This window comes from Myodes glareolus, chromosome X (assembly GCF_982192425.1).
Source record: "Myodes glareolus chromosome X, mMyoGla1.1, whole genome shotgun sequence".
Lineage (NCBI taxonomy): Eukaryota > Metazoa > Chordata > Mammalia > Rodentia > Cricetidae > Myodes > Myodes glareolus.
In genome coordinates, this window is record NC_142053.1 from 59,028,323 (window position 1) to 59,054,009 (window position 25,687).

The 25,687-nt window shown below is 35.6% G+C and overlaps 1 protein-coding gene across 3 annotated transcripts in view; it reads right to left on the reverse strand.

The window, feature by feature from the left end:
* Diaph2 (diaphanous related formin 2) overlaps positions 1–25,687 on the reverse strand; it is a 727,907-nt gene that overhangs the window by 131,033 nt on the left and 571,187 nt on the right. For all 3 annotated transcript variants that reach the window (XM_087903154.1, XM_087903153.1, XM_087903155.1), the window contains one exon: positions 12,006–12,101. In XM_087903154.1, the coding sequence (XP_087759280.1) occupies positions 12,006–12,101 (96 nt within the window). The remainder of the gene's footprint in view (positions 1–12,005; positions 12,102–25,687) is intronic.

Here is a 25,687-nt window from a genome sequence, read left to right on the forward strand (position 1 = left end):
AGTATTAAGTAAAGCTTTCTTTAATTGGACAATCATGGATTTGGTCTTTCTCTTCACAATTTTCAGGTTTAATGGTACACATCATATCTAATGATGATAATACTATGATAGTACTCATAGAGCTCCCAATTGTGTTGTTTTCTAGCAAGAAAGGCTGATTTGCAATTATTTCTTCATCCATTCTTACTGCGACTCTCTTATTTCAATCAGCTGCTGCTAAGATGACCTAAACTGACAAAGAAGCGGTATGGTCTTCTACACCTCACTGAGGCTTTTGTATCACTTAGAAAGACAACGTTTCAAAGACCTCACTTAGGAGTAAAAGCCCTTGGATCTACCTTTAAGCTCAAACTTACAAGGCAAAGAGAAAGAAGAAGACATGACGGCATGTAAAATTACAGCAGCTGCAACACTTCTGAAGCAGGACACTCAGAAAAGGGCACAGGCTATTAACGTTTCTAGAAACATCATGTTTAATTCCTCTGTGAAAGATTTAGCAGCTTAGTGGAAAGATGCAGCTAAAGGAAAAGAGGAGCTCTCTGAGAAAATTTGCTTAAACTAATATTAGAAAGAAAATAATTCAGAAATGGTTGCCTCTAATAATCTCCTACCCCAAGGCTAGAAGAAAAGGTCACAGCTAATTGGTACAAAAGCAGCTTTCGATACTTAGGAAGTGGTACCCCGTGATGAATTTTACCCAAATACTACCCTTTACCTGCAGTTATGCCAGGACACATATCACAAATTATAGTTCCCAGAAAAGAAGGCAGAGAACGCCACACTTAAAAAATGAACTTCTTTTCTGTTTAAAATCTTTTTAAAGTCACAATTAACTTTTATAATCTGATCAAGTAGGGAGGCAAAAGCTGTCAGTTGTTGAGAACAGAAGTGAAGTAGTAAACTGAAGTCATACATTATAAAAATATTTCTTACATAATTTCATTTAATATAATCACAACTAAAGACAGTACTTTTCCGGCACCATACTGATTCAAGTAAACAGATAATACAAACTGCAGAGTCTCACTATAACTAAAATTAGCCTTTACAACAAGAAAAAGGAGAAGAAATAAAAAGTGCTATGTTTTCCAAATCATCAGAAAAATTTAAGCATATTAATTATCTTATAAGGGGTGTAATTTTTTACAATTTTTATTATATATATCTAGTAATAAAGACTTCTCCTTAGAACAGGACTTATTTATGATCTGTCCCAATAGGAATTACTATTTTGTTTGGATGACTTGTGAGAGACAAAGGTAATATAATAAATCTACCCACTTGCTCATTGAAATCTAGAACTTCTTCCTTTTCACTGAATACGTGAATGTTTGCCAACCTATAAATGCATGTGTACTTTGAACAGACACTTAACTTTTGAGGGTGGTGTGTGTGTGTGTGTGTATGTGTGTGTATGTGTGCGTGATTTTTAAGAGAATAAAATTTGCAGCTATTATATAATTTTCTATATTAATCATGGATATAATAGTACAAAGGTATGATTATTTACAAGATACCTTACTTTCACAAGCATTTGCATTGGCAATATGGTTAAAATACGAAAATGGCCAGGAGCCAAGAATTCGGTCCAGGAATATTTCTCTATTTCTTTCAAATATCATTGACTACTTCCTGCCACCCAAATCAGGATAATTTTACAGGAAGTAAGAGATTTATTTTAAACATTATGTATTTTCATTTTACCTCTCTTCTAAAGGACAGAATGGAAAGACTTAAGAGAAATAAGATTTGCTCCAAAGAGCAAATAATGATGACATAACTAGATTTCCCTGATTTTTCTTTTTCTTTTTAAGTTCATGGTCCTTTTGTGAATATCAGATTGAGAAAATGGAGATGAGGAATGGCTTTGTGAAAAAGAAAGCATGAAAATAGAACTGTTTTACTGCAGCATCTGCAAAGCGGGCAAGTGTGCAAGGGCCCAAGAGTGCAAAGCATAGGAAGCATAAAGTATTGAATATGTAAGCATAAGAATAATGCATAATACACAGGTCTGTGCAGAGAGCAATCAACCATAACACTGTACTGTGCCTTGCATCTTTCTCTACTAGGAAGTTTCCATTCTAAATAAGACATGCAAATTGATCAATACTATTTATGGCAACTGGAAAAATATTCAAATTGCCAGATGGGAACATTAGCCTTTTCATGTGTCCTTCTTGGACCATATCCCACTTGAATTCAACAAATTATTATTTCTAATAGTTTCCTAAAATCGCACTATGTTGGAATTGCATTTCTAAATTTATTTTTTGTTTTGGCCCATTATTTAATAATCTGCTATATTCCATCACTAAGTATGGGCATCTCCTGGGTCTTCCATGTTAGGGCTCTTAGGACCATTAATTATGGCTCTGAGTGTTTGCTATTAGTGAATAAGAGCTACTTTAAGGGGTGGGAGAGATGGCTCAGCAGTTAAGAGCAATATCTGTTCTTCCAAAGGTCCCAGGTTCAATTTCCAGCACCCACATGGTAGCTCACAACAGTCTGTAACTTCAGTTCCAGGGAATCCTCCACTCTCTCACTGGCATATAGTTAAAACACCAATGCACATCAAAAAAAAAATGAAAAAAAGGTAATTAAAATTTGCACACAAAAATAAGAATTTACACACACACCGTAATTTTTAAGTCTTTTTTCTTCTTAGAAAAGCTCAATAATGTTTATGTTTGACCCTAACCATCTATTGATATGCTGACCAAGGTACATATAAAAATATTATCTATGAAGTACCATCATTTTTATGACTATATCACTTCAGGTATTAAAGATATACACAATTTACATGTTGTCTGAAACATGTAAAATCAATACTGGATTATTCATATAGAATCATACTAGTTAATATAGACTAGTTCCACATATTTGAAGATAATTTATCAGTCACTTGATTAGGAACCAAAGTAAATGTTTACTTTTGATTAATAGTTATAAAGTCTACTAAAGAGCGAGTATTCATTATGATTTTTCAATACAGATGAAATTAATACATAGTAATATTAGCTTTTCTAACAACTGTGAAAACCTTATGCTTTGTTTTGTTTTATTTTTTTTTCATTTCTTTGTGTCCAGAATACACCTTGCCTCCCTGACAGCACTGCAGAGTTGTAAATAATGTATGAAAAAAGTTCCTCATTCTCTACCCAGAGAGTACTATACTGCTTACTTACAGTGTGCCATGTCTACACTAGACAAACATCAGAATAGGCCACTAAATCTGAAATCTCAAGTTAATATCTTCCCAAGTGGAAAGGGAAAATACCATTTTAGATTCCAGAAGGCCTTCAAACAACAGTTTAAATCCTTAGACTGTGCCTATACACCAGATTAAAACCCCTGAAACTTCAGAAAGGGCTGTTCCCCTGAGTAATTTAGTGAGAATGCAGAAAACAGAATTAATTTCTTAATGTCACCTCTAAAGGCTCACTACTTCTGCAGTTTACTTCTTGGTCTTAGAGGGCAGACTGGCAAAAAAATGATAAGATGGTAAAGCCAAAACAAAAGACTGTAACTGTCATTCTAGTTTTAATGTTTCTTCCGATGGTGTTTAGGAATTTTGTGGAACAAACTGATTTGAGGATATCAGGTGAAAGTCAAATTCAAGCACAATGGATATGAGTAATGGCATAGAGTCAGATTCAGCTTCAAAAAAATAGAGCGTCACTGCTTTTCTTTACTTGTTGAGATTAAACATTACTGAATAGAAAGGTCATATGAAGCTGCCACACAGAGGAGACATTCAAGTTCCCTTTAAAATAAACCCTGCTTTCATCGAATTCCACTCATAGTGCTTTAGATTCATATTTCCATTTTCTTCATGACTAAATTTCAAACTTCAGAAACAGTTTTAGGTATATCAAAGAGACATTCTGGTGGGTTCAGCATTTTTTATTATTGTTAAGGATTCAACAAGCAGTTCTCAAGAGCATATACCACAATGAGTTCACCACTACAGGATAAAAGTAAATTTCCATCTTTTAAAGCAAAATATGACTTTACTCCTTGTAGAAATTTTTAACATACAGCATCATTGCTATTTTAAAGAAAGTTGACACTAGTTATAACCTTAAAAGCTTTCCTCAGCTGTGCATGGAGACAAAGGACAGTATTCCTAGCATTACAGAAGTTGAAACAGCAAGTTAAGGAGCTGTGACACAGGGAGACCCTGTGCCAAAGAAAACAAAACAGAACAAATGAAACCAAACCAGATGAAAATGAGCCCATAATCAGGACCACTGATTTTAGAATATTTTTTAAGCATTTGGTTTTCTAGAAGTTTTAGGTGCTCAGTCTGATGAACACTTTGTCATATCAGCATTTACAACTGCTTATACTAGACTGATTTCACATATATCCAACTATTTATTTCCAAATGAAAGGTATGTAAATATGCATGTGGTCTTGTGAATTTAGCTCCTCAATATTAGCCTGATTGTGAATTGTTGATATGGATGTAAAGCTACCAAGAAGAATTTATTGCTGTATAATAATTGTTTGTTCTAATTTTCCCATACTTCAATATCTAAAAAATAACTGCTATATCTATATTCTCATAAAAATCATGTTGCATGGAGCTTATCTCCTACTGTCTTACAGAGATCAACAATGAAGAAATGTGCAGCATAGAAGATTGTATTGCATTAGAATAGACAAGCCAAAAGTGATTGAAATTTCTGTAGAGAACATCATTAGTGCTTGCTTAGAACAGTTCTGCATATAAATCAGGCAGAAATGGTCTGTGCTCATCTTGTTCAATGGTGGTCAAAGGATGATCAAAATAGACCACATAGCAATGCTCTATTTCTAGCGTCATAAATGCAAACCTAAATCTATTAATCAATACATGTGTGTCCAAAAGTAACATATAGTTTTCATTGAGGAATAAAATAAAATATTATACAATGAATATAAGTATATATTTCATCTTATGAATTATATGGAGTGCCAAAAAATGAATCTTAAGCACTTGGACTTAAAAATAGCATTTTGGAACTTACTGCAATCTGCAATCTATTCTATCTCAAAACCCCACCCTATTCTTGCCATGCCTCTTCAACACATGCTTTAAATAATTTTTAAGGTTTAAGGTTACCAATAAATTCCTGATAGTTAAATCCTTTTTAAAAAAATATTGGGGTATTACAATAGTTTTGGGTGCTTTCAAACTCAGTGTTATGATCGAAAACTGAAATGTCTCCATAGGTTCAGTCTCTATCTTGTGGTATGTACTCTAAGAGTCTAACACTACTGGCTGGTTCCTAGTAACTGATTACTAAATACTACTTGGATGAATGTTATACTTTTGTTTCCTAGGTGGTTGTTGACTTATTCTGGGTTTCTATTACTGCAAAGAAACACCATGACCTAAAAGCAAGTTGGGGAGGAAAGGATTTATTCAGTTTATACTTCCACATTGTTATTCATCATTGAAGGATGGACAGGAACTCAAACAGGGCAGGAACCTTGAGGCAGAAGCTGATGCTGAGGCCATGGAGGGTGCTGCTTTCTGGCTTGCTCACATGGCTTGCACAGCCTGCTTTCTTATAGAACTCAGGACCACCAGTCCAGGGATGGCACCCACCTACTATGGGTTGGTCCCTCCCACATTGGTCAGTCACTAATTAAGAAAATACCTTACACCTGATTCTCAGAGAAAATGCCTTATAGCTAGAAATCATGGAAGCATTTCTTCAACTGAGGCTCCTTCTAGTACAATTATTTTACTTTTATTTATCAGAATTTTAATGTAAAGCATAAGATCATAAGTATGCTACACACTAAATAGGGTTCTTAGGCAAATATAATATTCTACCATTTATAAAATAGAGAACAATGAACTTCATGGGAGAGGGGTCATCTTGAGTGAGAAAGAGCTCAGAATGAATAGCAATCTTGACCTAAAGCATGAAACACAACACTCCTAAGAGTTTAGTTTATCAGGGAATAAGGGTGCTACCGAGTGCTACATGATATGTGTCACAGGTTTGTCTTTGGGACTTGCCTATTGGGGTCACATCTGATGAGAAGGGCTGTGAATTAAACAGAATGTTGTTCCTCCTAAATTCTGTATGGCATAAACAGTGCTACTAGGCACAACAGTGAAGTACAGAAGAGATAGGTATCCTGCCCTCACTTCATCCATGATGACCATGAAGTTTTGACACTATAAGGGCCATGCATGAGTATCCCAGATGCTATAGCAAGCAGCAGGCATGGGATAAGCATGTTACAAGGGAAAGAGTAATGTATGCATTTTTTGTTTATGAAGTGGCTCCTGAAAACTTCAGGGAATACTTCTGAGACCCCTTTCCACAGCTGAAGTGCTGAGTGTATAGAAGAAGGCAGAACCAGCAAAGCATGTTGTATATATATGAAGCAGAGAGGATGAGGAAAATGTGAGCTTTATTTAGAAGTAGTTTTTCTCTAACAGAGTTGGTTTCTTCCTATGCTATATATAACACTGTCTCTTACTCCCCCTATCTATTCCCAAATGGTAAATTATAGCTTCTCATTTATACTGTTATCTTGCTGATATATAAAAACTAAGAATGAGTATCTCGTAAATTTCTTATTGTTTCAAATGCAGTTTTCTTGGTTGCTCTGTGCTCTTCTGAAGCCAAAATATATTAAATCTCTTCCTTGGTTTCATTTCCTCACAATTTTTCTCTTATGAGTATTATTAATGTCAAAATTATATATTTAAATCTAGTCATAACAAAAGGAGCTATCTACCTATTGCAGAGATGCCCACTTATGTTTATTTACAATGGAAAGGAAAGAAGCTGTTGGTTTGGCTGAAGCAGAGAAGCCAGGTCTAGATTTCTCTTGCTATTTAATAGTAAAAACCCATGTGGAGTTGTATATTTGTATTTTAAGTATGTTTTTCATTTATGTGATGTCTTGCTCTATGTTCTTCTTTTTCCTCAAATGCTTACACTTGACCTTATTAGGGAAAAATCAGGAATACTGATGGGTAATTATCTCCAAAGTGAATTGCAAACACATTAAAATTAAGTGTTATAATAAATGAAGTAACAAAGAGGGTCAAGAAAAGATTAAGCAATTTTTTAATTGATAAGTCTATACTTAATTAAGTATAAGTTAAGGAAAAACAAGATGATTCTTCTATGCTCTAAACCTGGAAATCAAAGTACCATATTCTAGGGACACAAAGGAGAAATGACAGAGGTTGAAGGAAATTTCTCTAACTCCCATGTCACATAGATACACTATTCTTATCTCCATTATAAAGGACTACAGTCTTGTTTTTATAAAAGGTATGTGTGCTATTCAAGGCAAGTATCCCATTTGGCTTTACAGGTATAGTACCTAAACATGTATATGGTACTAAGGTGGCATTTGTGAAACTTTACAGTTGAAGTCATACTATCTGTTCTTATAGTCTCAATATTTCCTCATAATTCTGTTACAATACTGAAAAATATTCTTAAGTTTTTATTTTATTTGCATGGGTACATGTCTGGACAAGTGTGTATGTGTGTGCACGTGTGTATGCATACACACACATGTGGAGGTCAGAGGTCAATATTGGGTGTTTCCCCCTACCCCCCACAGGGTGTCTCTTTCCTTTCTATTTAAATAATTCTTCAATATTTTACTTATTTATTTTGTGTGTTTGTGTGTGGAGGTTTGCATGAATGCTGTAGCACAATTGTGGAGGTCAAAGGACATCTGTAGCATCATTTGTTTTCTTCCCTCATGCAGGCCTAAGGACGGAACTCAACTTATCAGGCTTGACTGAAGATGCCCTGACGCAATGAGACAGCTCGCATGCCCCTGATAAGGTCTCTCACTGAACTTGGAGTTCAGCAGTCCAATTCAGCTAGACTGGCTGCCCAGCAAGTCTCTGATATCCTCCTGTCTCCATATCTCCAGCTATATGTTTACAAGCAGAAGTCACTGCACCCAGCTTTTCCATGGGTATTGGGAATCCGAAGTCAAACCTTCAACTTGCAGGGTAAGCACTTTACTGAGCCATCTGCTCAGATTCTGAGGGAGGATATCCTTTAAGAAAAAGGCAATACAAAACTCTTAAAGGCAAGTCTCTCTTTCTTTCTTTGTATGTATGCGATAGTCTCATGTAATTTACATGTCCTGATGCATCCCACTGATCATGTTCTGATTGCTTAAAAACTTTACATTTCCACTTTCTAAAGAATTTCATGTTAATACATTAATCTCTTTATAATGTGGCACTAACTTATTTTTCAGAGTTTCTCCCTATTTTTATGGTTTTTATATCCTTTCAGGTTTCTATACTACATTGTTTGCTATTGTGAAAAAGGCTTTGCTGTTTCTTGTTTTCATGTTTTTCTTTATGACATTTCATTTTACTGCAGCCGTGACCCTCACCTCCAATTTCCAAAGTCATACTATCTCTTTCCTCTAAATTCACGTAGTATACTATTTTAAAGATTTATTTATTTATTTTAAGAATATGAGTTCTCTATGTGCATGTACAACTTTAGGGCAGAAGAGGGCATTGGATCCTACTATAGATGGCTGCGATCCACCATATGGTTTCTGGGAATTGAATGCCAGTCAATGTTCTTAAGCACTGCGCCATCTCTCCAGCCCCCAGATCATATGCTATTAATGCCTTTTATTTAATACCTAATCCCTTTTGCATTATTCTGTAGTCTTTCTGTGCTTTTTATCTTTCATAGAAGATACAAGGGTTTTACAACTAAGGAAATCTTATCTTAATTATTTCTGCATCTCCTATCACGTCTGGCACAGTACTTTTTATGGATCAGATGTACAACAAATTAATGAATATTTAGGGCTCATTTCCTAACCTGAGCTTAAATCAGAAAAGCCTCCAATATGGGTTACTATTCAGGCAGTGGGTATCAGTACAACCCAAGTAGTTATCTGTGTAGTCTGACTTGTTGGAGCTTCCATCATACTATTTATTGATATTTTTAGTAACATCTGTAATATGAGAATCTACCATAAAATATCCCATAGTACTTCTGCTATCAACTTGACACAGGTCAATATTATTTGACAGAGTCACAATTGGGAGAATGTCACATTGTCAAATTGGTCTGTGATTATGCTTTTGGGATATTTCCTTAATTTCTAATTGATATGAGTGTTCAGGCCATTGTGGGAGGTGCCACACCTGGCCAGGATCCCAGTTCCTGCGTTGAGTTCCTGTTTTGGCATCCCTTGGTGATTCACTGTAACATTTAAAATAAAATAAACCTTCTCCTTTCCAAGTTGCTTTCGATCATGGTGTTTCATCACAGCAACAGAAAGAAAACTAGAACAGTGTTCGAAACAAAAATGGCATACTCAAGTACACTCAGTTGACTGGACCAGAGGCAATAGTTGGGAATGCCTTCTTATTTGCCTATGATGCTCTTTGTGTGTCTCTCTGTGTGATAGAAAACAGGTTCCATGGTAAAGACTGATAATTTAAGCAACTAATATAATTTAACAACACTTCGATTTTCTAGTACCTCACTTGTTTAAACATGAGATTGAAAACAATTGTGCATTGAAAACGTCAGTGGGAGAGCTCTGGGTTTGCATGTAGTAATTCCATCTGTAAGTGGTGATAGTGAAGATAACAGGCAGAACGGCAGAATGACACATTTTCACTGCCTCTGGTCAGTTGGCTGTATTTTGAGGTGGCTATTCTGGGTGCTGGGCTGTCTTTTCAAACTTTTCTTTCCTTGGTCAATTAGTATTCTTCATAGTTTTGCTTTTCTACTTTTATCTTATCTTATTGACATGGCAGTTACACTAAAGGGCTAAGAATTCCAGTGTAGAAAGAAGGAAATTTTGAGAATATCAAACAAAAGTGATAATGGAATGGAACCAAACCATGCAACTAAGAAACCTGCAGACGTTTCTAGCTCTGCTTCCAGAGAGAAACAGGAAGTTTCTTTCCTCTTTCTTTCTTCCTTTCTTCCTTTCTTTCTTCCTTCCTTCCTTCCTTCCTTCCTTCCTTCCTTCCTTCCTTCCTTCCTTCCTTTCTCTCTCTCTCTCTCTGTCTGTCTGTCTCTCTCTCTCTCTCTCTCTCTCTTTCTTTCTTTCTTTTATTCATTTTCCTTTCTTTTTTCTTGGCGTGTGTGGGGTTATTGTTGGCTTATGATTCATTTTCGCTCCAAAACCCCTCTAAATTTTAACTTGGGATGTCTGCTTTGGCAGTTGCCTCTAGAAATGACTACCAGAGAGCTCAATGGACTACTTTTTAACTACATTTGCTTTTATGGGCAATCTAGCTATAAAACAAAGGGCATCACAATTTAGATTACTTGAAATTAATATAATAACAGTATTCGTAAGGATACTTCTGGTGTTTCACAGTTGACAACACTCTAGTCCCTTAAGAATCAAACATCCAGAGAACCCATTGAATGAATGACATCTCTGTCTCATATAGGCTCTCTGGGATCAGTATCAGGTATGAAACTTTTAGCAAATGAGTAAGTTTAGAATATACTAGAAGATAATGACACCTTTTTGATGGTCCAGAATAACATGCTTTAATTTAAAAACTTTATTAAGTTTTGTAGCAGAGAAATATACTGATTAAAAAAATTATTTCAGTTTGCTAGTGCTACTCTTAATGGATGGAAGAAACCTTGGAGATCAGGGAGACACTTGCCATCTTACACAGAGAGATGGAAGATAATGGTGGAATGACTGCTTCCTACATGTCAGTAGGCATCTCTTTTCGCCTTCTGTCATATAATATGACTTAAAATTTTATTATGAACATATAAACAAATTTTTAAAAAAGTCTTTTGTCAAGTTTAACAAAATCATTAGAGGGCATCTTTAATGACTTTATATACATAAAGCAGTATCACCTTCCAATCAAAACACTTTTCTCCTCTCAATCAAACCTTCACTTTAAGCTATCTCTATAAGCCTTCCATGAAGCATAAACATGGAACATTAACCATTACCCAAACAAGAACTTTTTTCAAATAGGAAATAGATGAATATGACTTAATGGGCTTCAGCTATTTTCCTCACTATTGTCCAACGCTTTTATGAACATCTCAGCATTGAGTACCACTCCATCTCTCAATTTGTTGAGTTTCAGTGGCTACCAATTTCTATTCCACTTACATACAATAACTTTAAATTCAAGCACAGAATATTTTTGGGGAGTATAGGCTAGTTTAGTCAATTATACCAATTTAATTAATTAGCATTTCTATATTTAGCATTAATTTTTATTTTTTCATTATTTGTTCAAATAGCTTTATAGCTCATGAAGGGGAAATAAAATTAATATGCCTACCTTTCTTTTATTAGATCAAGGAAGATATAAAAGGAATATAGGAGGAAGTAATCATCTTGGAGAACATGGTCAGACAAATTAATCTGGATTATCCAGACAAGAGTTACTATTTACCCCATTCACACTATCTGAATAGAGAAAGATGGATGTCTAGTTCCACTTGTCTTGCTTCATTTATGTATTTCCCCATTGAGACCACCTTTTATAGTATAACTTTATCTGTTGCTAATAAAAGACAAAAGAAAAAAACCCCAAAACTCCACCAACAAAAGACAATTATTCCATTACTTGCTGATTTTTGAGGATCATGGCGAGTCTTCCATTATTAACAACAATAATGGGCCATACATTATAGTGAAAACTAAAAATGAACTGTAGTAACAAGCTAATTACATTTATGTTTTTAATCACCTTCTACCCAAGCCTCATGCTCATAAAACAACAATTAAAATATTTAATATTAAACACAGTGGGATTCCTTATTTCTGAGGTTTCAAAACACATGATTATTTTACAGTACATTTACAGGGTTAAAACTTGCAAACTTATTACACTAGGGGCTTACACAGATTCCACAGACCAACTGAGATCAGCTGAGAAAAAACATCTTCCTGATAAAGTTTATTCTTCCTCTTTTGAAAGAGGGACTTGGTGTAGAACATTCACATCTACCAGACTATGACAGCTAGTGTGGCCTTACCTGGATTCCTTGGAATTCGCTTTCTGCGGTCTCTGAATGCTGCACCTGACTGTAGAGCTTCCAGAAGATTATCCATCACTCCGGTCTCATCACCCTCTGGAGGACGAGAGAAATCGGAATTAATCTTACGGCAATTAAAGTTAAAGTACAGGAAAATAAAGGGAAAAACTCCTGTCAGATTTACATAATCCCCTTAAATTAAAGACATATATCTGTTTTAACATAATGGGTCCTGTCAATTTCTGGCATCATAGACTACTTTGCTTATTACGCGCCATTAAGCAAAATTCATGCCAATCCCACTGTTCTTTCAACTTAAAGACCTTGTCTTTTGTATTATTGATGACACACTCAGTATGCAAATAAATAGTAGGTGATCAGCTACTGCAGCCTTCCTGTTAAGATTCTTCTAAGATATTCCTAAGCAAGAAACCACTGACCTGGCTTAATGCAATCAATGTTCAGGGCATGATTTGATGAAGCAGAGGTACACAAGGTTAAATACTGATTGTATTAATACCTTCAGCATTCAACTATCATCTGCGATTATCTCAAAAGGCACTATTTGCAAAACACATTTGCATTTAATTCTTACCCAATCCATATCCTTTACTCATTTTGAAATGCTGACATTCTATAAAGAAAAGGTGACCGCATCATCTGAAAGGCCACATTTTATATTGAGAAACATCAGTCAAAAAGTCTCATTTGCTTTTTAGAATGCTGGTGTGTGCCTCAAGGCTTTTCTTATGGGAAAGAGCTATTAGAAACGAGGATGAAGAGTACTCAAAGGATGCTCATGGAATTCCATAACAGAAATGCTTATGACATTACACTTTACTCTTACCTTTGACAACTCTGGCCATCAAGCACAGGCCTGATATCCATTAACAGTATTTATGATGGATATCCGTAACAATATTTATAATGAAGTGTCAGTTGACAGGAATGTTACATGGACCTAAACTTTCTATGCCAAATTGCCTAACTCTTGGAAAGAACCCTCACTAGGTGGACCCTTTAAGCTAACTGTATGGGGCTGGAATATGGGACATTTGTAGGTAGGAAGGATAAGACAAGCATGGATAGTGAGTGAGAAGATAATATCTCCCATTCCAGTCTAAGGTTAAACTAAAATCCTACTGTGCCTCAAGTAGGCAGAATTATATTACAGGAAAATTTCTCTAATAGGATAAGAACAAGCTAGAAGCACTATGCTTTTCATTTTAGTGGAATTTCTGCTATGTTATAATTATTTATCCTTTTAAAATAAGCTAACTAGGACAGGATATTGAGTAAAAATGGAAAGGAGATACAGGTTCTCAAAACCAGTATCTTATAAAATGTAGTGGAAGGAGTATTCCCTGTGATTAGAGAAAGAGGGCTGTGTTTTTAAACATTAAGAGCGATGACATATTTGGATCGTCACTCAATATTGCCAAATGAAAGAAAAGAGGAACAAAGTAGTTAAATAGCTCAGTATGGATGGAATGTGACTAGGATAATAAATTAAGTATTAGATGCTTTAAATTCCTTATGCCTTTTCAGATGGGAATAAGAAAACTAAGACATTGCACAGATGGTATGTAAAGGGACCTAAATATGAACCCAAATCATTCCTATTAAAGATAATACATTTAAAATAATGATATACTTGATTTATACATTTTATCAGGCAAAGACTTAGAAATCTAGTGCATATTTCCTTTTGTACATTTTAATTCTGATTAGCTGGAATTCAAGCACATGTGAACTGTGGCCACTACATTGGGCAATATAAATAAAGGCAATAGGAAGCCATGTTACATGATCAAGCTTGCGTTTTATAGAGGCTTGCCAAATAGCATCATTGCACAAATGGAGGCAGAAAAATGTCTAAGAACATGCCCCATTTATCTAAGTAACAAAAAACAGGAGAAGAAGGAATGGAGAGGCCATGTATTTGGAAATTATCAATAGAATCACTAACACTTGGCTGGGGGTACAGAAGGTTAAGCAGGAAAGGAGTCTGGATAATCAGGAATAAATGGGTTTAGGAAAATCTGAGGACCTATGTGAAGAGTTCCAAGAATGTCCCCAACTGTGTGTATGTGGAAGGGTGAGTGTATGGATGCCACATCATACATATGCAATCCAGAACAGGACCTCAAGTGTCAGGCTTCACTTCACAAGTTATTGCAGACAAATTCTCTTTGTTGTTGTGCGTGTTTCCCTTGACCCTATTTGACAAGAGGCTTGCTGTCACTAGAGCTTTGGGGGATTTGCCCATCATCTTTGTGTCCCACGGCAGCATAGAAATGCTAGGATTAGAGACGCTTAATTTACTGTGGATTGCTTTGATATGAGCTCTGGGTATTCAAACTCAGGTCTGCTTGCTTTCGCTTTCACAGAAAGCACTTCTATACACCCAGTGTCCTCCTCAGCCTCTGGACTGCAACATTTAACCAGAAGTCAGGAAAAAGAGAAGTGTAACGATGGAGAAGAAATCATCACAGCTAAAGAACAAACAAGAGAGTAACGATACAAGTGAGCTTCATGTGCTTGTGGGAAAATGGTAATTATCAAGACTGTAGAAACTTGAGGAGGTGTAAACAAGTATCTATGGCTTACATAAATTAGATGAAAATATAAAATTTTATTTATGGGTATTGTTACATTAAAATTTTTAATGGTATATTTTGATTAGACTAAAAATGTGGACTATAAACACAAAGATGGCAAAAATAAATCCTTTTGTTTAATTTAGCTATATGCTACCCGACAATATTTATTGAAATACTACGTTATAGCATGTTTCTCATCTATTTCTCATTATCATTTCCTTTTTTTCTTGTGGAATATTTTAATACATATTTTCTCCAATGTTCATCCCTCTTAAAATGCAAAGTCATGGAATGACTGCTTATCTATTCATGTTATGCGATGTTTATCTATGCCACAAACCATTGTACTATCAAAGATTTTTCTCTAAGTACCAGGAACTCACCTCCTGTGGTGATACTGCTTCTGTTGAGAATATATATATTACATTGTGTTTCTAAACCAGCAACATAAACAGCAAGAACAGTTCTTTACAAACATCTTATGCTCATGAAAGGGACGAAATGTAGTCCATTACAGTTTCATTCGCTCCGTCCTAACTTTATACGTGATTTTCATAAAATGTCTAACCTTAACAAAACAGATCTAACTTTTGCAAATATAATCATAGGACCAATTTACATTGCTTCCTCATACAAAATGGAAACCAATATGGTCACTTGAAAGATATTACCTTTTGTTTTGAATGAATTTCAGTGAAATTTGGTCTGTGACTTAATTGTGTGAAGTTGACAGTTCACTTAGAATTTTCAAGTTAATATAACCACGGATTCTTATTTACATGTAATTAGTAGTAAGTAACTTTCTACTGTATTGGAGTCAAGTCAAGGGAAAATGTGTTCCTTTTTATTGTAAATGAAAAATATTAAACACACAAAAAGTACTTTTTTACAACATACAGTACCTATTTTACTGAGTAAAGAAATACCAAGAGAATTTGTAATGCTTTTTAGTCATTAAAATGATTATGTGTGGGCACGGTTGAGAAGTAACAATTCAGAGTTCACTTTATAGTCTTTCACCACACAGTTAGTTACAGAGTACACTAAGGAGCTAGGTGGGTTGCATAAAGTTTCAGGACTCTGTGAACTGTTTATCATCTGATAAACTGAAAGGTGTGGGTGACGCCTTCTGCTTCATGGTTCCCACGGTATTTGTCATTCAGTAGACAATGAAGCTCAGTTTTCAGCACTAAAGCTGACCTATGTGGTATTGACTTATTTCCCCCAAAGTGTTTGGAGATGCTACAGATTAAAATTACAGGTAAATTAATATTCTCTGCTATGCTTTTGAGCAAAACTATTCCCTGATGGCTAGCATATACTTATGTGAAAGAATTCTCTATGGGCTTCACACAATTTTACATATTTTTAAAGTCTATTTTTATAGCAATATTTTACATGACACAGAGCTTCTATCTAAGGTAAATGGTAGGTTTGTCTGCTTTAAAAAACAAATTATATGTTCCTCCAGGGCAAATGCTATGTAGCTTTGCTTTCAGTCCACTATAATAGATTAGGGATTTTCTAAGCTTAGGGCTCTTCTGGAGTGCTGCAAACCCATTGTCTGTGTAGCCTCCATCTGGCAGCACCTTTGTACTCCTCTATCGAAGTAGAAGAGCAAGGAAAAGTATGAAGAACATGAGAACACATAAATCATACCACTTACTATATATGCTATGTGTAGTCTATGTACACTATGTGTATGTCTGACCTCTGAGCTATGTACCTTCCAACAATATCCATTAAATTGTGGCATGCTAATTCGTTAGCTACACTATTTTTGAAATGATTCTTATTCTTTTCTTTCATTCTTGTATCAAATATTGTTAATTAGAATATTCTTTATGTATCTAGTAACTGAACAGAGTCTTGGACACTTCCATTATTGAAGACAGCACTCCGACTCACCAGGCTTGAGAATTACTAGCTAAAACATAATACAAGTTCAAGGTATTTTATCTTAACTGCTTAGGAACAGGTGTATTTCACAGTCTGTTGGATTTTATAATATTTGCATTCACTTTATCATTTGAGCATGCCTAATCCAAAATCCAAATCTTTTCAAAACTTACCAATTCGGGAGTGGTTCAGATTAAGAATGTCATTTCCTAGAGTCTTAAAAACCTGAGCAAAATGACTTCATTATAGATTCCTCAAATTTTCAATTTTATAATTAAAGACCTCTGTCAAAACTGAAGAAAGTTGCTATCAACTAGCAACAAGTGACCCCAAAGAAACAAATGCTTCTCACCGAGGGTTGGACACTTCTATGTGAGATAATAGCTACAGATAATAATTTTAAAAATGAAACTATGCTTTCTATGAACGAGAAGAGCAGGGAAAGATGTTATGAATAAATCTGGCCTAAATAAAGTATCCCAAAACATTAAATTTCTGTAGCAAATTAGGTATTGCAGATATTTGTGAATGAAACAGAAATTGAGTCAAAGCACAAACAATAGCAATCAGTTCAAAGACAGTCACATCTAGAGTGCAACTCAGTTCACATTTCTGTGTGCTCATTCTACCTTTCTGTACATGATGCAAGTGTAAACACTTGCAAATACTGAAATGCACAGATTTTAGGTACACAGTTTGAACTGTATGACATTGATATAGCCATGTAGCTACCACTGTAACAAGACATAATCCCGCTCCCTTTCTTATCCCCACCACCCAGGCAAACATCTGACACTAATTTTGATTGTAACCTGAAATTAGTTTCAACTGTCCTTATTATATACTTTAAAAGTGTGTTTTAAGCCAGGAGGTGGTGGTACATTCTTTTAATGCCAGCACTAGGGAGGCAGAGGAAGTTTGAGGCCAGCTTGGTTTACAAAGCAAGTTCCAGGACAGCCAGTGTAACACAGATAAATCGTGTCTCAAAAAAACCCAAAAAAGTTTGCTTTAGTATTTATTTTACATGTATGGACATTTTGCTTGTAAATATGTCTGTGTACCTTGTATGTGCCTGGTGCTCATGTAGGCCAGAATAGGGTGTTGGATCTCCTGGAACTATAGTTTCAGGTGGTTGTGAATCACCATGTGTGTGCTCGTGAGCAACCTCAGGTCCTTTGGAAGAGCAGCCAGTGTTCTTAACTGCTGAGCCATCTTTCCAGTCTCTTATTATATACTTTTTACAGTGTGCTTATTGAACAAGCACTCTACCACTGAATTACAACCCTAGTTCTAAAGCATACAGTTTTCAGTGAGTGAAAGAGTTGAGGTCATTTTGAATCAGCATAGTCCCTTGAAAGAAACCCGCAAGATAAGGCATGAGGAGAGAATGTTGAAAGAGCCACATTTCCAATGGGATAGGAATGATTAGAGCACAGATCTAACCAGACGTTAGTTTAGCAAAGAAAGAAGATTCAAAGGGTGTCCAGCAACTCTAAGAATCCACGGTTAGATCTTCAAGAGCATAGGAATGTGATGGGGGTGACATTCAAGATAGATCAGCCTCACAGCAGCATGTAAAACAGACCAGCTTGGGAGGGAAATCAATCGAAAAAAAAAAAAAAGAATTTAATCCACAGTCGCAAATACGGTTCTGTATGTAAGCCCGGGCCAAGTTAGCTCATCCATTTGGACACTTCTGGTAAAGGCCTAAGTAGAAAAGTCAAATTGGTTTTGTGAACAAGGTCATCAGCAGTAGTGAATGGAAGCCGACAGCATAAGAAGGCAATGACAAGTGGAGGGCAAGACACATCAGTGTGGGATTCAGTCTTCCTCACATAATCTATCAAGGTCCAGATTAAGAACATGTGCAAGATATAGGGATTTGCACATGACATAAAATTAGAAGACTTCTCACTTATCAAAAAGAAAGAAACAAAATCCTTTCTCAGGAATCTATAAAAAAAAATGAAGGCCCTGCACTGACAAATGGCTCTTACAATTGAGCATGGAACAACAAGGAGGGAATAGAGACCAAGTGAGAGGTCCGTGCAATATGGTACAAATAGCATACCATATTGCAAACGCTAATATCTCTGGGTAAGTGTAACAGTAGCGCCACGAGTGAGTCAGAAATAAGACAAATCAAGCCATTATGCAAAGCACTGACTCCACAGATGTAACAGAAGCCTGAACAATGTGTATTGCATGCCAGAGCACCTAGAAAGCCCCTATCTGATGGCAGGTTTTGTTAGTTTGTGGGTTTGATTGGAAAGGAGTTCACAGTGATTTGGAAACACTAACAGATGGTCACTAAAATAATGGTCTATGAAGTTGTTCAAAGTCAGAAAGTGTGGTAAAAAGAATCAAGATGTAATCCTAAGGAGATTAAAATAAGGTATAAATAGAAAGCGCAGTATTCTAAGAGAAGTGATGAAGGCAGATGCTCCTGTTCAAATGAAGAACAAAGGGGAAAGGGGAACTTAGAAGAAATCATTAGCAACCCTGAGCTAACCTGGGGCCATGTGGCGATTATATTAAACAGTGACTAACATTTGTAAGACAAAATAGAAAAATATTGGCCTTTTGGAGAGATGTATACCTAAAAGTGGAATTAAACCCCTGCAATTAAAGTTAAACGTATTCTTGGAAAGTGTTCCATAGAGTTCCCTCATTTTGTTACTCTATCTCATTATCAGAGCTGATAAACAACAAGTTTCCCACAATGAAGTAAACCACAGAGTCCACATAAACTTCAAAGTGTATAGTACTCTTTCTAAACAATTTCAGCTTAATGTTACTATTTTAGGTTCTTATAGTCATGGAATAAATATTTTTTGGGTGGGGGGATGGAGGTCATAAGTGGATAGTCCACTCCAAACTGATAGATGATGTATGGTTCATTGACCTTGCCCCAACTACCTACTTGTTGTGTGCTATGTTAAGAGTTTATCAGGGAAACTGATTTGGAGAATTAAATGGCGCCTGATGTATTTGCATCTTAAAGAGACGCTTGTTAACACAAATGAATGGGTTTCTAATGGTAGATGTTCTACATAAGAACTTTCTGGCCAGAGGCACATTTCTGGCAGCTTGCCCTGAGGTAAGAGAGCTTAATAGTAAATGGTAGTTAAAAAATAATGATTATGCTTACTCATTTTTCCTTCAGTTACCTATATGCTAGAATATTGGGAGTTGAAAATTATGCATTCTATAAATAAACAAACACCCAATAAACCTGGATGTTAATGTTTACCAGAAAAACCATTGTTGATGCCGCTGGTAAAATATCTCACATTCAATATTTTACATAATTAATATTTCAAAGAGACCTTTGAAATACTCTGTGTGTTTTATCAGAATCAATCATTTACTAAGGGCATGAAACACTAGTGAAAGGAAAAGCAAGGTAAAGAGAGTTTTTCAGATAAGATAAAGCGAAGGTATTTTTGGAGGTAGGAATATTGATAACATTTAGCATTTATTGAGAGTCTAGTACTTTCTGGGTGATATAAACCTAGTTTATATCAAATCCTCTTTAGTTTTCCAGGCAAAGAAACTGAAACAAGCATAGCTACATTAACTTACTCTGGTTCACAGAACAGTAAACTGCCAAACAGGAAAGCCTTGAGTAGGGATGAACCACAGCTCTGATGATTATAGGTAATTTGTCACAAGTTTTTTTTTATTTACAATCCACGTGCTAAGGATAGTTCTCATATTTTGAATGACTTCTAAAAGCAAAGAAGAATATCCTATGGTATATGACATTGTCAAAACTTCAAACTTCAGTCCCCAATTCTTATGGAAAACCAGTCGCTTTATTCATTATGCATCATTTATGGCAGTTTTTGTGCTATGAGAGCAGAATTTAGTTGTGACATGGACTTGGTGGCTTGTGAAACCTAAAATATTTACCAGTCAGCTCTTCATAGAGGAAGTTTATTCATCCTTGTGCTATAGCATATGCTGCCAATGTAAACACTACATGGATTTTTAAATTTGCTTCTGAGGCGTTGAAGGACCTGGCGAGGGCCAGTCAAATAAGACAGGCTTCACAATAGGGGAAGGCAAACAAGAACATTAGTATTTGCTATAAGGTTACTTGTGATTAAGATGCTTCCCATTTCAGTGTAGAGCCAAGGATGAGACAGTTATGGAGTAGCAATTATATATATATACTTACAGGCAAAGCCATCCTTTTCCCCTCAGTATCCACTGATGTACACTACAATATTAAATTATTGTCATATAACAGAAGTGTCTGCCTTCAGCTACTTTACTGAGGTAAGAGGCCACAGGCTGCCCTTTGGCCTTTGCTTTGTGTATGCTTTGTGTTCCTCTGCTAGTTTCAAATAGGACAAGAGATGGATTGTTTTGTAATCTGAAGATTACCTACAAGGCAGAATGCATATAAGTGATAACTTGAATTAACAGCCTTCATTAAGTGACACAGGTTCCTCAGCTTCTCCTTAGGTGACATAGTTTGCTTTCAGATTCAAGGAGACAAAGTCTTCTATGGAGACTTTATATTCAAGAATCTTTCCAAGTTTTCCTTTTCTATGAGAGAACCCACTCTCTCATTGATGCTGGGCAATTCAGTTCCTTTAAAAATGATCTATATAACTTCTTACCTACCAAATACAATACTGTGTAATAAACCTCATTATTTTCATCGTAAAGCCAAACACAAGCCTAACAATGAAACAGAGGAGACAGAAGGGTTAATTTGGGCACCCAGAGCACAAACCTGAGGTCAAATATACATTTGCATGTTACTTGGTGACTAACACAAGCTAAGTATGGAGTGGAAACCATTTTGCAAAAACTGCCATTGTGAGGGGTGTACTATTGTAATAAATGTCCTACATCCAGCAAGTATAAAAATGTTGTAAATGAGGGAACTACAACTCTTAATTGCTGATGGTTGGCATGCAAGGAATAAGTGGACAATTCATCAGCTGTCAATCTAACTTTCAAATTGTAGTGCTCTTCTCTTGCTTATCAGATTCTATAATGAATCACCTTTCCTACCAACTTCCTGTGCAACTGCAGAAAGGCAATTAATAACTTCACTGTTTTTATTAGCATATATTTCTTGTCACTCCACATTTTTGCACAGCAACTTAACTGATATTTATCTTTTAAGTACAGGAAGTTCATGTGCATATGATATTTTAGTTTTTTTTACATAATCTTAATTTTTTTTGTGTGTGTGGCAGGGGGAGGAGGGTTGTCACACACACGTGTAGAGGTCAGAGGACAACTTTCCAGAGTAGGTTCTCACATTCCACGGTGTTAAGGCAGTGTCTATCTTAGTCTGTTGCGATACTACATCATACCCTAGCTGTGCCTCCACCTTGCTCTAGAGTGCTGGGATTACAGATGCATACCACTAAATCTGGCTCTTTAAATTGGTTCTGTGGATCAGAATTTGCTTACACAGTTTGTTTTATCCTCTGAGTCACCTCCCAGGCTCCTGTATTTTTCTGAACACTTTACCTGAAGAGTGCACACTGATGTATTCTTATTACAACTACCCACTTCACATATTAAACATTTTATAAAATTTACGTTTTGTTATGTTTACTTTTTTTTGGTTTCTCAAGACAGGGCTTCTCAGTGTATCCCCAGCTGTCCTGGAACTTGCTCTGTAGACCAGGTTGGCCATGAACTCACAAAGATCTGCCTGCTTCTGCCTCCAGAGTGATGGGATTAAAAACGTGCACCAACACCGCTCAGGTTACTACCTGTAATTTTATTACAAATAAATGCCAATTTAGCACCTCAGCTATCTTTCTGTGTTATTTAGCCACACTGACATACTCTAGATATGCATCTAGGTGACTGGGTCAGTGAAATCTGAATTACCATCTTCTTTAAAAAGAGTACATACATGTGTAGATTTTTGTTTGTAGGCTTGTGTATGTGAGTGCATCAAAAAAGGCAGAGGCTAAAGGCATCAGAACTGCTAGCTGTGAAGAAATCTGACATGGGTGCTGTGAACTGAACTAAGGTCCTCTGCAAGAACAGTCTCACACACTTAATTGCTGAGCCATCAGTACCAGACATTTTTATACAAGATAATACAGATTTTTCTCTTTTAAAAAGTAAAATCTGTTTGGGCAAAGACCAAGCAAAACAAAACCCAGGCATAGCCACATGATTTATTATGAACTTACACCTAACGAATAGGTATAAATATAAAATTGGTTTGTTTGGTTGGTTTGTTGGTTTTTGCCACCACCACTGCTTCGACACATGGAACATCAAATCTCTCTTCCAAGAGATTTCTGTTTGTAGTTTCAATATCAATCTTATATGTACTCCAAAGAGTATCATTCATTCACTACTGCTTAGCTTTTTGGATATTGGTTACTGTAGGAGCCACTCTCACTACCTCCTTCTTACTCCTGAAGAATTGAGATCCTTCAGTGAGTTAAAAACCAGAGAAAGAAGAGAGAGAAAAGAGGGATTGTCTACTATTTAAGTGATTACTGTTTTAACTTGTTTGGCGGGGGTTAGGGGAGATCAGTGTTAAGGATCTGTGCAGGATTAAGGAGGAACAGGAAACAGTTCCAAGCAGCTTCTTGGTCAGTCTTCACAGTGAACTGATGCACCATTCAATATGCAACCAAGGCTATCCCTCCAAGTACAATAGTCCTATGGATTCACTACTGCTATCACTTCAATGCTTTGCTGTTGCTATTTCTTTTGTATTAAAACAGGGGCTATATGCTGGGCAGTGATGGAGCACGCCTTTAGTCCCAGCACTAGGGAGGCAGAGGCAGGCGAATCTCTGTGAACTTGTGGCCAGCCTGGTCTATAAAAGCTAGTTCCAGGACAGGCTCCAAAGTTACAGGGAAACCCTATCTCAAAACAAAAACAAAACAACAACAAAAACAGGGGCTATATAGGTATTCCAGGCTTCCTGGGGGCTAGAATTACAAGCAGGTACTATCATATCAAGCTAAACAAATATTATTTTTCTTTCTTTTTTGCAGTGGTAGGCATCAAAACTAGGGGCTTTCATAATTCTAATTCCCCTTAAGCTATTTATCCAGCCACTTACTTCAGTATCATTGATGCCCATTTTTATCTACCCATATACTCTACACATGTGCACCACTGCTAACATAAAATAGAAGAGAAAACTTTTATTTTTCTCTCCTGTGACTTGCCAACTATCCATTCATTGTTGTGTCTTTTAGTTTAATAACCACCTATGTCACCTAAAAAAAAAAGACAAACTGAATGAAAGAGGGGTGAAGAGAATTTTGGGAAAACTGTTCATCTTAAGCTATCATTTACAGGCATACTACCTTATGGATGGTTGTCTTCAGATTACAAAACAATCAATCTCTTACCTCATTTGAAAGAATCAGAGAAACATAAAGCATAAAGGGCTGCCCATACCTCTTGCCTCAGTAAAGGAGATAAAGACAGATACCTCTAGTAAATGCATGGCATACAATTTAATATTGTAATTTACATCAATGAAACAAGATGGAAAAAGTATAATTTGTTTCCTCACTCCTCTTTTCCTTCCTTCCTTCCTTCCTTCCTTCCTTCCTTCCTTCCTTCCTTCCTTCCTTTCTTCCCTTTCTTCTTCCCTTCCTTTCTTGAGAGTCCTGAAAGACTGCTTCAAAAGAGAAATACTAAGATTCTATTTGCAAATTCATTGGATCTCCTGATGAAATTGAAACAAGATGCTGAAAGGTAATTATATAGAAAGCGGACCAAAATGACTCTGGGTAGTCTATGGCTTTTGTTTTCTCAGACTCTGGGACCTATGTCATTGTCAGGTTTTCGTGGTCCTTTGATGATGGAGATACCTACATTCACATTCACTCCTTTCCATTGAAGGCCCAAATTACCAGTTCTTCCCCAATTTTCCTATTCATAAAATTTCACATTATCTAAGATCTAGCATGTCTAAAGTTTATTTAATCATAAAGAAATATTTACCACATTCCCTAATTATTTCCTATCCCAATTGTTTCATTTCTCATTAGTCCCCAGACTTGGAATTTGTGGATGTTCTTTTACATTTTTTATTCTTCTTCAAAGTCAGCAAGAAATTTATACCAAAGTTGTCCATGCATAAAATCTCAAATCAGCATAGCTTTTCCAATTGAGTCAGTTATTTCTTAACCAGCATTATTACTACTTGAAAACAACAGCAACAACAAAAACAAAACCAAACTTAAATTCCATTCTAATCTTTTCCAGGATTGAAGCGTAAGCTTTTTCTAAGATTCAGTACTTATCAGATTTGGTCTAAAATACAATAAAAAATAAAATTAATTTTGATGTTTCCTTAGCTTCTGCAATGCTATTTTTTTATTATTTAGTATTTATCTTGAGTAGTCATATTTTTGTATGTTCCCTTATGCGTTTCATTTAAGAAATGAAAGACTAAATCAGATACTTTATCTATCTATCTATCTATCTATCTATCTATCTATATATATATATATATATATATAGAGAGAGAGAGAGAGAGAGACTAGTATATGAATATATTTCAGCTTACCATATCTATTAAGGGGCAAAACTGCATGAGATTATTTCAGGAATATTTATAAAGGTAACAGACAACTCAAATAAATATATTAAGCATGGTATGCTTTATTAAATTATTAACATTCAGAGAGGCATTAATTATATACTTCACAAAAATAAAAGGGATTTAGCATACAATAAGTAATAATTAATTTTAGGATAAATAAATAAACCCCATAAGGCAGAACTCAGTGTAAATTTTAAATACCACTATTACATATTTAAGTTAATCTAACTTATGAATTTTAAAAGAGAATATATTAAAAGTAATGTGATAAGTGCATATTAGACCTTTTGGTGTTTTAAATAATCAAGTTAACACCAATTAACCCATTCAGCACTTTACAATTTTTACTTGGTGAAAAAAAGTAGCGTTTCTGAATTCAAGCTTTCTAAAATTAAGTCCTTCAGTGTCCATGAATACAGACAAGGCAATATAGAATTGAATTCTGTTGAAGAGAATCTATATTTACAAATCGGTGAGCAAAGACTATGGATGCCATTGAATTATATGAGTTGATTGGTTAAAAGAAAATGGTACAGAATTAGGCACCAATACCTTGGAGATATAGTCATGTCAAATTCTGAAGATTTTGTGCATCTTTTAAAATAAAGTCA